Genomic DNA, 17767 nt, shown 5'->3' with positions numbered 1-17767 from the left:
TTGGGGGCATGCTATTTTACATGCCGCAACACTTATTCATTTGAGGCCAACGAGTTACCATCAGTTCTCTCCTATGCAATTAGCTTTTGGCCAGTAGCCAAATGTCTCCCATTTAAGAATATTTGGTGTGCGATATATGTTCCCATTGTACCACCTAATCGCACCAAAATGAGATCCCAAAGAAAATTGGGGATATATGTTGGATATGATTCTTCCTCTATAGTAAGGTATCTTGAGATACAAACGGGAGATATATTTAAAGCCCGGTTTGTGGATTGTCATTTTGATGAATCAAAATTTCCAACATTAGGGGGAGAGAATAAGCTTCCTGAAAAGGAACTTAATTGGAATGCATCATCCTTGATGCATTTAGATCCTCGATCAGGGAAATGTGAACTAGAAGTTCAAAAGATTATACATTTGCAAAGAATAGCAAATGAATTGTCTGATGCATTTTCCGATACAAAGAGGATAACGAAATCTTATATACCAGCGGAAAATGCCCTAATTCGAATTGATGTCCCAGTAGGACAAGCAGCCACTGAAGCAAATTCACGCCAGAAGCATGGCAGGGTAGAAAATGCCCCAATTCGAATTGATGTCCTAGTAGGACAAATAGCCACTGAAGTAAATACACATCAGAAGCATGGCAGGCCTATCGGTTCCAAAGACAAAAATTCTCGAAAGAGAAAAGAGGTAAATAATATTCCTATTAAAAGAGACATAGTAGAGACACCTGCAGTTGTCCAAAGTTCTGATATAATTTTAATGCCAGAAGACATTCAGGTACATGAAAATTGTGAAAATGATGAGATATCGATAAATTATGTCTTTACAGAAAAGAAATGAGACCGAAATAAGACAATTGTCAATGAAATATTTGCATATAATGTGGCATTGAATATCATGCATGAAAGTAAGGATCTTGAGCCAAGATCAGTCGAAGAATGTCGACAAAGGAATGATTGGGCAAAATGGGAAGAAGCCATGAAGGCTGAATTAGACTCACTTGCAAAACGTGAAGCCTTCGTACCTGTAGTTCGTACACCAGAAGATGTAAAACATGTTGGATACAAATGGGTATTTGTGAGAAAACGAAATGAGAAAAATGAAGTTGTGCGCTACAAAACCCGACTTGTGGCACAAGATTTTTCACAAAGGCCCGTTATAGATTATGAAGAAACGTATTCTCCTGTAGTGGATGCGATAACATTGCGTTATTTGGTCAGTTTATCTGCATATCATAAACTGCATATGCATTTAATGGATGTAGTAACAGCCTATTTATATGGCTCATTAGATCGGGATATCTATATGAAAGTCCCTGAAGGACTAAAGATATCTAAACCATCCAGTGAATATTTACAAGGGTTATACTCAGTTAAATTGCAACGATCTTTATATGGTCTAAAGCAATCTGGACGAATGTGGTATAATCGTCTTACTGAGTATCTGGCCAAAAACGGATTCAAGAATGATGATATCTGTCCATGTGTTTTCATAAAGAAAATCGCATCTGGATTCATTATAATTGCTGTGTATGTTGATGATTTAAATATCATTGGGACTCCTGAAGAGATTCCAACAATTATAAAAAATCTAAAAGAAGAGTTTGAGATGAAAAATCTTGGAAGGACTAAATTTTGTCTCGGCCTGCAGATCGAGCATACAAAAAATGAGATCTTTATTCATCAAGCGACATACACAGAGAAGATCTTGAAAATATTTTATATGGATAAGTCACATCCTTTGAGTACCCCAATGATCGTAAGATCTTTGGATATGGAAAAGGATCAATTCCGTCCTAAAGAAGAGAATGAAGATATCCTTGGTCCTGAAGTACCATATCTTAGTGCCATTAGAGCGCTAATGTATCTTGCCAATAATACGCGACATGACATATCATTCGCGGTGAATTTATTAGCAAGATATAGTTCCTCTCCAACCAGAAGACATTGGAGCGGAATCAAACAGATCTTTCGATATCTTCATCGAACGGTTGATATGGGGTTGTTTTATCCCTACGGATCCAAGTCACAACTAGTTGGCTATGCAGATGCCGGATACTTGTCTGATCCACATAAAGGCAGATCTCAAACAGGATACCTGTTTACATATGGTGGTACAGCTATATCATGGAGGTCCACGAAACAGACGATAGCAGTAACCTCCTCTAATCATGCTGAAATACTAGCAATTCATGAAGCTAGTCGCGAGTGTTTTTGGCTGAGGAGCCTGATTCAATATATTCTGTTATCATGTGGACTGACTGATCATAAGATGGCTCCAACTGTCCTGTTTGAAGATAATACAGCATGTATTGCTCAACTTAAAGGCGGATATATCAAAGGTGATAGAACAAAGCATATTTCTCCCAAATTCTTCTTCACTCATGATCTTCAAAATCAAGGGACAATTGATGTCCAACAGATCCGCTCAAGTGACAATCTGGCAGATTTTTCCACAAAGTCACTCCCAAAATCCTCCTTTGAAAGATTGGTACATGAGATTAGGATGCGCCGATTTCGAGACATTAAATGATGTCGGCAAGAGGGGGAGACTGTACTCTTTTTTCCTTGGCCAGGTTTTTTCCCATTGGGTTTTTCTTGACAAGGTTTTTAATGAGGCAGTCCCCATCACAAAGGATATTGTACTCTTTTTCCTTCACTAAAGTTTTTCCCATTGGGTTTTCTTTAGTAAGGTTTTAACGAGGCAATAATTCTAAATGGTCATCCAAAGGGGAGTGTTGTGATAAGTATGAATAATGTGGATGACCATTAATAACGTGGATGGCTCAATATTTCCATGGTAGAATGCTCATATTACCAAGAGAGCCTCCATTTAATGAAGGTTGAAAATGTGGATCTTATTCATGTATAAACAGGAGGTTAATCCTCCATTGATTATACACTACAATCAATAAGAATTCTCTTTCTCTATATTCTCTATATACAAAACTCTTCCTCTCTTTCTTTCTTTCATACACTCATACATATATATAAATATATAAGTATCATATTTTATATTGAGATAATAATTGTGGTTAATATTGTTATCTAATTATATTTCTTTACTTTATATTTGTTACCTCTTCCTTATTTATTTATTTATTTATTTATTTATTTTACAACAAGTATGTGTTATTGTATAAAATGATAAATATATAATTTTCTATTTATTTAAAAAAAAACCTATAAACATATATAATTTAAAATGAGATTTTTTTAAATAAAAAATAATTGGTATTTTAAATGTGCATTGTTCTAAAGTCATACCTAAAACAAAGATGATAGAAATCAAGTTCGATGATATAAACTAAAAACCTGAAACTACTCCCTCGTACATTGTTGAAATAGCAATTGGGGTACCTACAAAAAATTTCTACACACAAAATGAGTTGATGTTTTAGTAGAATATAGTTAGTGTTGAATCAAGAATTTATTTGATATATTATGATGACAAATATAATTAATTATTTTTTGATTTTTATGATAAGTATTATAGAAATTAATCAAGGATGATAAATCACAAACAAGAATTATGCAAAACACCTACATTAATAAAGATATCATTAAAAATGATATTAAATTATGTTTGGAAAGATTCAACACTATCAAATAATGTTTGGACAGTTACTGCATATGTTGAAGAACAAAGATGAAAAGTTTCACCCTTTATGGTTAGTGCATTAAAGAGTGCAAGTTACTGCATATGTTGAAGAACAAAGATGGAAAGTATCATCCTTTACGATTAGTGCATTAAAGAGCGCAACGGTTAAGTTCATCAAAAGAAAAATAATTCTTACATTAAAGAATAGATATGAAACTCTACATATTGTTGATTTATCAAGAAAGAAGGCAATCAATTTGTGTAGATTTTCAGACTATACAAATAATTTTTGTATTTCTTGTGTTTTGAGTGTGTTCATTTTTTTTATTGTCTAAAAATAAATTTATATTGAGAAATACAAAAGATAAAGAGAATTGATCACACAAAAGCCATGTTAATATATTGTTTGAGTGTTTGATTTTAAAAGTGAGTTGCGATTAAAGTGCATTTGGTTTTTCTTACCTAGGTTGAGTTAGCACTTAGATGATTTACTAAACTTAAGATAGTTTAGGTGATTTATAAAAATGTGAGTCTCTTAAAATTTGTGTATGCAATCAATCTTGATTATAATGAAAATTCTATCATTATTGTAGTGGAGATTGAACGTAAGTCACATTATATTTCGTGGTCGAATCAGGATACATCGTGGTGTTCTCTTTTTTCTTCATCTCTTTCAGTAAAACTGTTTTTGTTTTACTATACTAATCAGGAGATTTTTTTTAAATTATCTTCTAAATTTTGAGTTCTGGGCAAGTTGTATAAATAGCCTAGAAGTGGTTGAATTGATTTAAACCCTTCCTTCTCAATTCACTTAGAAATCTTTAATTGGTATCAGAGTCTGATTCAAGGGGCAAGCTTCACAGTTTGGAATTAACGATCTTTGACGAACTAAATTATTGCATTCACTTTAACAGAAGGACAATCCAACAATTGGTCGCCATTCTTTAATGATACTAACTATGCTTATTGGAAAGAAAGGATGAGAATTTTCGTGCAATCCATTACAACAGCTAAAAAATTATTCTTAATGGACCAAACATTCCTATCAAACTCAATGAGAAAGGAAATGTCGTTCCAAAAGAGGATCGTGAATAGAATAATGAAGACAAGAAGAAAATTGAGCTAAATGCCAAAGCTATTAATTTAATGCATTGTGCAATTAGTTTTGACAAATTTAAAAAAGTCTCAAGATGTAAAAGTGCAAAGGAGATATGGGAGAAGCAACTTCACTCATGGAGGAACTGAACAAGTTCAAAAAACTCGTATTAACAAGCTTATGAAAGAATACAAAATATTTCTCACGAAAGAAGGTGAAGTCATAGATGAGATGTTAGAAAGATTCTCTATAATCATGAATAATCTTGATGTTATGAGGAAGAAACACATTGAAAAAGAGCTCGTGAGAAAGATCTTAAAAAGCCTCACCGAAAAATGAAAAAACAAGAGCATTACTATCGCTGAAGGGAACAATCTAAAAAAAAAAATCTCCTACGACAAGATGAGAGGAAAATTGCTGGTTTATGAAACAACTCGTAATTAACCAAAGAAAAAGGATCTTGCGCTAAAATTCAAGATCTCCTACAAAGATGAAGAATCGAAAGTTGATCTCTCTTATAATAAGCTTATCTCCTTCGCTAGAAAGTTTAGAAGAATGATCAGTCAAAGTGAAAAGAAAAATAATATTTTTCAAGGGACTTCAAAAGAGACCAAAGTAAAGTTATCTCTTATCACTGCAAAAAAATCGGTCATTACCGATCTGATTGTCCACAAAAGAAGAAAAAGAACAGCAACAAAAGGGAGAAGAAGAAGAAGGTTCTAATGGCATCATGGGAGAATCTTGAAAATGACACTAAGAAAGAAGACTGACCATAAACTTCAAATTTGTCTCATGGCTGATCAAATCAATGATGATGCGGACTTTCAGCTGATCAATTATATTTTTTTATTAATAATTTAACTGAAAATTCTGGAAAGTTTTTTAAAAAATATAGTAAACATAAAAATAAAAATAAAGCCTTAAAATTAGAAAATGTCAAACTCAAAGAACAATTAAGCAAAGTCAAATCCTTTAGTATTTTGAGACAAGAAACTGAGATTTGGAATACTAAAATAGAGGATTTAAAAATAAGGAATTCATTGTTGGAAGTGAAGTTTTTGTTGAGATTGAAAAACTACAAAAGAGGATTAAGAACTTAAATATTGATTTAGCAAAGTTTGCTAAAGATTTTGAAAACTTGGACAAAGTAATTGCTAACTAAAGGTCTTTTTCATTAAATCTGGTTTTAATTTTGTGGAGAAAAGAAATCCAATTTTAAAAAATGACTTTGAAACCTCCTCATTCAAAACCAAAAAGACCAAACCAGTTTTACATAAAACTCAAAAGGCCAATTTTTTCAAAAACAAGAATTCTCCCTTTATATAACAGTTAAAAATTCATTGATGGTCTTCCTTTCCAAAATAACATTGTAGGCCATGGAGTTTCTCAAGGCAACAAACTCCGTCATTACTGACCTCTTACTTTCCTCGGTTCCCACACAGATTGGGAGAGAGATCATTCCGTCAGGTCATATGTAGTTGTCACCCAGATCAATGACCCCATGTTGGTGAATCTTGAGATCGGCCTCTCTGAGACCCAAGGCATCAAACATGTTCCTGAACATAATGTTGGAATCGGCTCCTGTATCGACGAGAATCCGTTTGACTAGGCATGTCCTGATCATTGCCGTAATCACTATGGGTGGATTCCCGGGATGATCGTGGCACCATTGATCTTCCGGGCCAAAAGATATCTTGGGAGATTCTTTGGATGGGGCCTTAGAGTTTCCCGATGACACAGCTAGGACCTTGGCATCTTTTTTTGTTGCCGACTTTGATTTGGGGGGTGCATCTCACCCTACCATGATGTTAATGACCACCGTCGGGGCGTTGTCAGCGTTCTCATTGGATGTTTTCCTTGGCCTTACCGCCCAGCTTCGGTCCTCCTTAGAACGTTCATGTTCTCTTCTTCTTGGGTCCTTTATGAACTGAGAGAACTCAGTCAACTTTTTTTCACGAATAGCTTTCTCCAAGGCGTCTTTTATGTCAAAACAGTCATGAGTCTTGTGACTGAAGCTTTTGTGATAGTCACAATACAAGCTCTTGTTCCCGCCTGTCTTATTCTTCAGTTGTCAGGATTTTGATAGGATACCTTTGTCCGCGATTTGCTGGTAAACCTCCATTATAGGAGCCGTGAGGGGGGTATAGTTCGTGAACTTCCCCACCCAAGGAAACAACTTAACTTGCTTTCCCTATGTCCCTTCCTTTGGCGTCTTTCTTGGTTTCTCTGCATACCTGGATTGGCGGGGAGACGGGTTGGTCGGTTGCAGTTTATTGGCTGCCACTACCTAACTTGCTTTCTTGTTTTTCTTTTTGGGCCTTATGCCCTCTCCCTTAATAAAAATGGTCGATTAGTATAAAAGAAAAAAGTATGCCTAACCAAGTTAGATAATTTTAGTCAACCTTTTATTATAATTTTTTTAACTCTCAATTTTTGGTAGTTTTAGAGTTTCAAGTTGTGATTTAAAATATAAATTTTAAAATTTAGGATTTATGATTAATAATTTAGAATAAAAAAATAATTTTAAAAAATTAGCTAATATTAAAAAAATTAAGTCACTAGTTAAACTAATAAAAAAAAAGTTAATATTATAGTAAAGAGTAAAATCTTAGTGAAGAATAAAATTTTTTTTTAGTAAAAAAAAATTCAAAAGAAATTGTGATATGCATTGTACATTTGTACATGTTTATAAAATTTAAAATGGATAAACCACTGAAAATATATTTGAATAATTTTGTCGTTAACAAAATTGCACTCAAATTTTATTATCAATAAAAATGCCTTCGACTAAAATTATTTGGATGTAGTCCTTGTCCAATTGTTTTCTTCATCGTAAAAATTCCCAATAAGAAAATAGCTCGTGGTGCAACAACATAGAAGACCAAAAACAAACGAAGATACAAAAGTTGCAGCAGTCAACAAAAAGAATGAAAGAAAGGGGACTGTCAAGTACTCAAGTGTCAACTAACTGTGAGGTGCTAATTTTTTATAAAGATTTGGGGTTAAATGCAATTTAAGTAAAGATGAAGGGTACTTTATGCAATTTGAGATTTAAAAATCACACGGCATGTGGTATTTCTTGATATCTAAGTATTCTCAGCACTAAAACTGGATCGCAACGATTTCAGTTGTTTATCTATTGCGTAAGATATCTTGTGATCACGTAAGAACTATGCACTATAATTAGTAGTTTATAAACCAATCAAGTCAATTGACCACTTTGAGTGTTCTGTAGTCTATGTCAAGTTCATGAATCACTGTTTTTATGTCCTTTTCTTTTTGTTCTCTTTTCAAAATTCATTGGATAGACAATTGAAGTTCTTCAACAGAAATTGTTCGCATAGGCTAATGTAGGCATGTAGCAAGCAGCACCCTCTTTGTAAACTCAAAGCATAGGTTAAAACCCGAAAACTCAGCAAGGTATGTTGATTTTCCTTTCTGCTAGAGCATTAATATGTATCCATGGTTCTTGTATGCTGATATATATGATTTTACTGTATTCTGTTAAGATTCTCAGGAAGTGACTAAGAATTCAGTGGGCCCAATATGTGGTTTAAGGTTGATTAATAACTTGTTCCAATTATTGGAGTCAATAGTGCAACATGTTTTCCTATATACCTGTAGTTAAACTCATACATTTTCATTAGTTGGAGATAGGAGTGTACGTGAGTCGGGTGAAGCTGGTTTCGTCTTGACTCAAAGTTGATTTTAGATTGAGTTTATTTTTGAGATCTTTATCCAACTTTAAATCTGGTAAAATCTTACTATTTTTGGGTCACACTAAAATTGTGTCTAAATCGGTGAAGTTTGAATCTTGATAAATATTATGTCAAAAAGTTATGATATACTTATTAATAAAAAAGAAAAAACATATTTGTTACCAAGAAGTATATCTATATTTGAACTTGAATTTTTTCCATAAATTTTAATCTCATACTTTTTTGTATATTTCTAATTCAATAAGTGTGATTAATGGCCTGTTTGAGAAGTTTCAAAAGTTCATTTTTTGAGCTTTTGACTTATAAAAAGTAGTAATATTAATGTCTGTTGCAATTTTCAAAACCAAATTGTAATTTTCTAAGAAGCTATTTAAGTTCTTATAGAGAAGTTAAAAAAATTACTTCTCTCATAATAAAAAGTTTTTTTAATCATATTTTACTTAAAATAAGTACTTTTAGAACTAAAAAACTAAATAGAAAATAACATATTTATAAGCTACTTTTAATATAAGCATTTATTGTTTAAACTATTTTTTCAAAAGGAGTTTAATTAAGCTATTTATCCAAATTGGGCCTAAAAGTAAAACAATAAGCTTATAATTAAAAACATAATATTGGAATTAATTTAAAATATATATACATTTTTTAATCCCCTTAAGATACACATGAGTCAGGTGAAGTTGGGTTCGCCTTGACTTAGACCCAGTTTTAAATAATAACCGGTCTATTTTTGAGATTCTTATTCAACTCTAAACTCAATAAAATCACACCAAATTAGTCTCAAAGTGTTGGAGTCTAGACTGGATTTCGGACCGGACCAAACCAAGTACACCCCTAATTGGAGATACTCTTTCTGAACCGGATCTTGGATGTAGAAAAATCGGTGCTAGGAGAGCCATGTCTTTACAAGATTTCAAATAGTCAAATGCAACATGAATTCACCGATTAGGTGACATACCGGTTATCATTTCACAATTCATCTAGGTACCAAAATGCTATATATTATTCACATACAATATTTTTTTGGCGTAATGCATATCTGTTTCCGTATTAGAACATATTGCGTTTCATGTCGTTGTGGATCCTCCCCCCAAAAAAGCAAAGTTTGATCATCACTTCTCCATACCTTGTGTTACACATTCTTTTAATTCCCCCAATTTGTTCCTCCTAAAAGTTTCACATTTGCTTTATATATATATATATATATATACTAGAATAATTCATCTGTTTTTGAAATTTTCATCAATAGGAGTTTGTGCTCAGTAATGGGGAGGTCATGTATTCCAAAATACAAAATTTCCAGAATAATGGGGTGGCTGCAAATTATTCTTGGAGGGTTGGTAATCTTAGTTAGCATTTTGAGTCTAGCAAGATTCTACTATGCTGGTTTTTTCCTACACAATGAAGATATATGCCACCATTTCTACACGGCAAAGGAAGTTTACGAAGATTTCGACGCCAAATCACTCTCCGAAAGAGTACAAGAAGTGTTGGATAGGTTGGAAAGTTTGCAGTACAAGCTCGAGTCAAAGCTACAAGAATTGGAGAAAAACAAGGGGACCTTAGAAAAAGTGTTCTTAGAATACGAAATAGTTAGGCCTCTTCATAGTGCCAATGTCGCCCTAAGACAAATTAGGCTTCCAAAGATTGAAGAAGAAGAAGGAAAGAACTCCATAGTGAAAGAGGATCCTTTAATCAATTTCTTTCTAACAGAGGAAATCAGAAAGTACATAACCCCAAAAGAGAACAGAGTTGGTAAGATCAATCTCTATGGAACAGAAAAAGTTTACAACACAATTGGGCATGCTTGTGTTTTGTACAAGAATGAGCTTCAACAGTACATGGACTATGACATTGGATCCTACTGCGACGATGACTGGAATCTCGCACAGAAGCTTATGATCAACGGCTGCGATCCTTTGCCTAGACGAAGGTGTTTGACAAGAGCTTCAAAAGAGTACCAGAAGCCTTACCCCATCAACGAGTCACTCTGGAAGCTTCCGGACAACAAGAATGTCCGGTGGAGTAATTACCGTTGTAGAAATTTTGATTGCTTGCAAAGCAAGAATCCGAAAAGGGGATACACAAAATGCACCGGCTGCTTCGAAATGGAAAAGGAAAAGCTGAAATGGGTAACAAACTCTTCACTCAGTGCAGATTTTATGATCAGTGATGTTTTGAAAATCAAGCCAGGGGAAATAAGAATCGGATTGGATTATGGAATTGGAACCGGAACATTTGCTGCAAGAATGAGGGAACAGAACGTGACAATTGTTTCGACAGCACTGAACCTTGGTGCTCCATTCAATGAGATGATAGCACTAAGGGGACTGATTCCTTTGTATGTAACATTAAATCAGAGGCTTCCATTCTTTGATAACACCATGGATTTGATTCATAGCACTGGTTTCATGGATGGATGGATAGATCTTTTGCTGCTTGATTTTATATTGTATGATTGGGACAGGATTTTGAGGCCTGGAGGGTTGTTGTGGATTGATAGATTCTTCTGTAGTAAGAAGGATTTGGATGATTATATGTACATGTTTCTTCAGCTGAGGTACAAGAAGCATAAATGGGCTATTAGTCCAAAGTCAAAGGATGAGGTGTATCTCTCTGCATTGCTGGAAAAACCTCCTAGAGCTATATGAATGAAAATACCAATTTCTTGCTTCTTTTCATATTATGAATTTATTATTTGGAGGAGTGATATGATCATTCGTATTCATTTAAACTTGTACTCTAACTTATGCGTAAAATAAAGAGAAACTACAAAGTTGTGTGGTAGCTTCTAATTTTATGCCTATGGAATTTTCGATCCAACACGTTAATGACTAATTCGTCACAAATCTAAACTTTATTTAAAGGTCTGCTACTGACTAATAAGTTGTTTCATATACACGGCTAAATTCGAACTCTCGACACTTGTTTAACCAGACGAATGAGTTGATTACTTGACCAACTTAAGTTGGTTAGTTGTGTGGTAGTTTGCTTACACAAATTTTGTCCTTTTTTTTCATGAGTTTGAGTATGAATTTTAACCAGTACAAATCATCATATTATTTTTTTATATTTTAATAGCTGTTATTGCTGCATGCACAAATTTTTTTGTCAACTAAGTCTAATCAAGTTGGACAAAATTCAACAAAATATTTACATAGCGTGCACGTGAATAACGTGTTTTTCTATTACAAATCATCATATTATTTATGAAGGTTCTTGATGGCTTAGAGAACGGGAAGTTTGAATCTATAACCTTCTTTAAACTTGATTAATAAAGCCTTAAAACCAGAGTTTATAACTTAGCTTCTGTTTAGTCTGTGTAGTGGATTATGCAGGAGACAATTTCATTTTGTCTCATAAATCGTGAAAAACAGAACTAGAGCAGAGAAAAAAAGATGACACAGCCATGTATCCTGGTTCAGTTGCCTAGTGTAATGCAACCTATATCCAGTCTCCACCACAACGTTAGTAAAATTTTCACTATCTATCCAAGTATTACATACACCAATCCCAAGTACTCAACATAATCCTATCAGAGACATATCAAAGCTTCAACACAAACTTGACTCTGATATGTAATTACCTAGACTCGACGCACTAAGTGCTTACCCAACTTAGCAAGGGATACCTTTCAGGTACTTGACACAAAACAGAAATATAACCAAAAGAAATCTGAAATCACTTTTGCCTTTTCTCTCAAGTGTATCTCTCAATCTTTTCACTCAATAGCTTTTTCTCAATGTTTCTCTCTTTTGCCTTTTACTTCTGAATGAATACAAGGAAAGATATAACATTGAAATAGAAATACAAATAGTAAACCAGGAAGGAGATGATGATTCACAACCTTGACTCTATGCGCTGAACCCAATTTCTGAACTCAAAATGTTGTTGTTTATCTTGGCAGAATACTCCCTTTAGTTTAGGTGCAATGCTTCCAAGACTTCAAACTCTATTGTGAGGTTTCACTCTTCTCTCCAAATCGGGTTCTCTCTCCTTGAGCTCAAATGAGAATCATTTTCCTTTTTGTATCTTGCTCTGAGCCACGGCTAGGATTTCTTCAAAGTTAACTTCTTGGTTCTTGAACCAGCTATAATATTTTTTTCTCTTTTTTCAATCAATCCCAAAAATTAGAAATTTAGAATCAGGACTCAACCCCGTAGCAGACATAACAGCAACATCATTTACCTTTTTCAAAGAGCTTAGCAAACTTCAACTCCTTAGATTTGTGTTTTGGCTCCAAAAAATATTTTTAACCATTGATTCATAATAGAAAAACTTTATCACCACTTTTTTCATGTTACCCAAAATGGTGGTGCAGAAGAAAAGAGAAAATATGAAACAACTGACTTGCATGCAAATGAAAATAAATTACCTTTAACCTTTAAACTTGCTTAGCATGCTTTTGATTTTCTTGATTTGACATTGGCCTCCTTGATTAACTTTTCCTTTCTTCCTCTTTGTGTTAGAACGAAAAAGTTGCTTTCTTTACTGATGCATTACCCAAATTAAACTTAGCAAGGCTTAGGGTTGATTCTCTTTGGATCGATTTGCATTGGGCTTGGTATGTTTTCATTTTCATTTGGAAGCCTTGGAAGCATTTAGTCTTATTTGTTTGGGCTGCATCAACAATCCTTTAGGCTTGCACACTTGAATCACTTCATCAAAAACCCATTTGGATTATTAACCCAAATTAACATATTTGTCATCATTAATATGTTATTTATTTTCTAACTCAACAATTTTCCCCTAAACGACAAACATATTTTCAAAGGATATAATTAAAGGAATTTACATAGACAAGTTTAAGACACTTCTGTAAAACCATGAAAATTAAATAATAATTAATAAATTAATTATTATTCAAAAAGTTAGAAAATTATATTTTACAATTTATGGAGGTAGAATTAATTAAAATACGAATTTTAACATTAATTTTAAAGATTTTGGTCCAAAATTATATTAACAAGCCGAACCGATTGAATCGGCCCATTTTGGGCCCAAGGCCCAATATATAAAAGCCATACTTGAGCTTTTCAGCTCACAACTCAAGGGAAGGGGGGAGCACGCTAAAGGCGAAGAGAAGCATGAAGAACCCTAACCCCCTTTTCCTTTTAATATTCAATCTTCCATAATTTTCAATTCGAAGTTTCGATTAACGAACCGTTTATAGTCACGCATTCGTTTCGGAGTCCTCTTCAGTTCTAATTAAACATTGTGGCAAGAAATTGTAAATTTTGTGCCCAGTTCTCTGTTTTCTCCCTTTTTCACAAATTTGGATTTTGGTATTAAGAGATTTTATGATTTTAATGGTTTAAAAGTACTCTAGCGATGGATAATTGTTGGGTTTTGTCCAAATTATCTGTGGGTAAGGTAAAAAATTCATATCCCTTGTGAATACTTTGATTTTGTGAAGTTTATGTATTGAATTATGGATATGTATGGAATTGTATGTATTAGATTGAATTCATGTTAAATTGGAGATCTAATCGATGAACTGGAGCACTTGGAATCAAGCTTTGGCGGGTGGAGCCCTTTGAAATTGATTTGGAGTCTTGGAAGCTTGGAATTTATGGTGTTTGTGATTTAGGAAGAAATTGGCCAAGGTATAGTTTTGGTTTCTCGTACATAATATATAATGTTACGTGAAAACTTAAGCTAATTGACCATAGGATAAGTTGAACTATGTGAAATTGTTAAAGTTTAGTGATTTTAGTGATACAATTGAGTATTGGTGGTTTGTGGTAGAGATGGGAAGGATGTGGACTTATTTTGAATACAGTTGGTGTGGTTTTTCGGGTGTGGAACACTGGTTTGAATTAAGGTTTTGGTAAAAATAGAGGTTTGATCTTTTTGGTAAAAACTTGATTTTTAACCAGTTTCGGCGATCCATAATATGAGCCTCAGATTTTTTATTTGAATGAAGTCTATCTCAAACTAAAGATAATTTCAAGAGCTTTAAAACGGTATAAATTCTGTGAAAATTAGAATTTTGTAGAGGAAGTTATGGACGTCGGAAGTTAAGTGCCAAAAACTGAATTCTTCCTAAGTTGTAGAAAACTAGGATTTCTGGTGTGCATGTGTGCACACACAGACCAGAGCATTCATTTGGGCTCGTGCGTACACACAAGAGGATGTGTGTATGCACACCCTAAGGATTTTGGCAAGTGTGCGTACTTACACTACGATGCGTACACACAAGCATGGGAAGGTTTGCTATTGTGTGCATACGCACAACACCCTGTTTTACACTAAAACTTTATTTTTGTACTGTTTGATCTTTCTGGCAAGTCGGTAAACCTCTGAAATCATTGTTTTGATAAAAATTCACTATTTTTTGAACTATTGACCATTCTTCTGATTTTTCAAACCCCTAAAAAACTTTGTTTAATGTTTATTGGTTAGGTTTTAGGTTACGAAGTAAGAGTTAATGAGTGAAAGAAGATAAAATTGGTATCGGAGGGGTTTGAAGAGGAGATGATTGATTCGATGAGATAATGAAGGTGATGAATGAGGCAATTATTAGAACAATGTAATATTGATGAATGAGATATGATGGGAATGATTGTGATATTATGAGATGATGGTAAATGAGTTTAATTTAGATGATGATGACTAATTTTGATTGAGATATATGTGACCAGGTAAGATGCAGTGATGTTATCTACTTGCTCCGAGTAAGAGTCGAGAAGTTAGGTAAGATGCAGTGGTGTTATTCACTTTCTTCGGATAAGAATTCAAGACTCCGGGTAAGATACAAGGGTTGAATCTTGTCACCGCTTGCTCCGGGTCGATAATTGTAACACCACCTGGGTAAGAGGCAAAGGTGAGGTTGTCCCCTTGCTCTGGGTACGCGGGTAAGATGCAAGGGTTGTGGTTTGGTTCCACTTGCTTCGTGTTTGGTCTTCTGTCTAGGGTTAGCTACCGGACATGTCAGGTTTGACTATATAACCAACAAATGAGACTCATCGGCCATAGAACAGACATGCATCACCTGCATTTGTGTGATTTATTTGGGAATGTATTTATCTTGGTTTGCCCAATTGCTTATCTATAATTAACTGCTAATTGTCCTATATGCTGTACTTGTTATCCATAATTGTGCTTTCCTTGTATGCTTTGTATGTGTGTTCAACTAAGAGATCTCTCGTGTGGTGGAAGCACGACGAGGGTTGTTCCATTAGTAATTTGGAGGTTTGGAAAGATAGGAGATGAAGTGTTAGTTTAAAAAGAGATAAAAGGAGAAGGGTTAATTTAGAAATGGGAACCCCTTAGGTAGAGTACCAATCTTTATGGTTTAGTATTAATTTTAAGTTTGAGTCTGAATGTCAAAGTTATAGGATTGCCTCTGACTTTTTCGGGACCTTGCATATTATGTATGTGGGCACCTTTATCATACTGAGAATCCCTAGTTCTCATTCCATACATATATTATTTTTTTCAGATGTAGGACGTGAGACACCGTATTGAGCATTCTGGAGACTTTTGGAAGCAAAAAACTATCTTGGGATTCGGTGTTTGTATTTTGTTTATGTTTATATATGTATATAGATTCTCCACCTTGTATATATTATGTTTATATATGTATATAGATTCTCCACTTTGTATATATTACCTTTTATAGATTTTACGTTGTTGAAAAATTTCTTTAAGGCCATTCTTATGGTTGTCTCTGGACTTATTCTCTGCTACCATATTGTCAAAATATACTTTTATATTTCATCTGATCTGGCTAGTGAAGACCTTGTCCATGAGCCTTTAATATGTAGCACTTGCATTTTTAAGTCCAAAAGGTATGATCTTATAACAAAAATTTTCATAGTTAGTAACAAAAGCAATCTTATCCTGGTCAGTTGAATACATTATTATTTTATTATAATGATGACACATCATTTTAAGCGATTTTTAAAGTTCTTTTTCATTTACTTAGGTTTTAATTAAATTTATTACGTTTTCTAACAGAATTTAATAAATAATTAAATATTTGGAGTTGTGTTAGTATTTTTATGTTTATAAGAGTTTTCGGCAAAAAAATAAGAAAGAAATGACGCTTTTTTTACAAAAAAATACAATGACAGCAAAAGTATGGCCTAAGAAAGCAAAACTGTGCCCTAAGGACACCCAAAACTCTAACTCACACATAAGCCTGGCGGCCAGCTTCCACGCTCGGCGGAAGGGATCCTAGCTGTGACCTCTTCACACTCAGGTGGTCATAACTTGAGCTATAGAGGTCCAAATAAGGTGGTTCTAGCTATCTTAGAAAGCTAACGTCCAGAATTTCAAAATAATATGGATATGTCTATAGTGGACATTTCGTTTAAGCTACGCACCACCACCATCGTTTTGTCGCAAGAAATCAATGCCCAAGACACCCACGTCTGGCGGCCTTCCCTCACGCTCGATGGACTCCCCTTCATGCTCCAGCATGCTCGGCGGCCTAGGCTCTATGACTAGTAGACCTGCCTCCCTCAGAAGTGTAATTTTAGGCTTTTTGTCCAATTTTCTCTAATACAAGCCCGGATTAAATAAAATTACAACTCTCAAGAAATGATAATTAAGGCCCAAAATTAATTATCCACATCATTAGAACCCTTAATCACATCCAAAACATTCAAGACTCTAGAAGATTAGTTATTAATTCTTTCTAGAAACATAATAGATTTGATTATTAAGATTTTATTTGAATTATTATTTTTAATTTGAAATTGAAATCAATAATTATTTATCTTATCTTTCTCTCCGAGAGATAAGATTAGGATAGTTTAAATTTGAATTCTAGAATTTAGGATATAAATAAGTGAACTTAGTTCACAGAGAGGGCATCAAGGAAAAGGATTTTCGGATCCAAACTCAACATTCCATTCCTCATATAAATTGGAGAACCGAGAGTTTGTGCATGATTTTACCATATAATGTGACATAAAATTCTAGGCTAGATGCCCCTAGGAATAAGCTTGAATTGTATAATTCGATGTGATTGAAATGTTGTAATTAATAAATTGTTGAAGTTGATGTCATTAGTGATTGGTTATTTCTGATTGATGAATTGATGAATTTTGGGTTGGAGGCCGTGAATTTTAGGCCGGAGGCCATGAAAAGTAAGCCTGGATAAATTGATGAGATGAAATAGATGTGTAAAAATGTGAAGGGTATTTAATTGGGAAAATTGATGAGAAGGGAGAATAAAGGGTGATTAATTTGGAAAGCAAGGTAATTTAGGTGTTGGATGAATGAGAAATAATAGAGGAGTATTTGATAATGTGTATGAATTTTTAGGATTGGATTTGGTATAATTTGGTTTGTTTTGGATGGAGAGTTCTTGAGATTTGAGGAATTTGGAAAA

General features: G+C 33.9%; 1 protein-coding gene across 1 annotated transcript; it reads left to right on the top strand.

Moving 5' to 3' along the window:
* The first annotated feature begins 8054 nt into the window (after positions 1-8054).
* LOC130983181 (probable methyltransferase At1g29790) lies at positions 8055-11186 on the top strand. Its single transcript, XM_057907367.1, has 2 exons — positions 8055-8125; positions 9674-11186. Exon 2 carries the CDS (start codon positions 9690-9692, stop codon positions 11073-11075), a length of 1386 nt encoding a protein of 461 aa, XP_057763350.1. The 5' UTR covers positions 8055-8125; positions 9674-9689; the 3' UTR covers positions 11076-11186.
* Positions 11187-17767: the final 6581 nt, after the last annotated feature.

The sequence above is a fragment of the Arachis stenosperma genome, chromosome 5 (assembly GCF_014773155.1).
Source record: "Arachis stenosperma cultivar V10309 chromosome 5, arast.V10309.gnm1.PFL2, whole genome shotgun sequence".
Taxonomy (NCBI): Eukaryota; Viridiplantae; Streptophyta; class Magnoliopsida; order Fabales; family Fabaceae; genus Arachis; species Arachis stenosperma.
Note: the sequence above shows the minus strand (reverse complement) of the source record. Positions and strands in the feature narration are given on the sequence as shown.

Coding starts and splice junctions, on each gene's coding strand:
- LOC130983181 (XM_057907367.1), top strand. CDS start 9,690: ATGGGGAGGTCATGTATTCCAAAATACAAAATTTCCAGAATAATGGGG.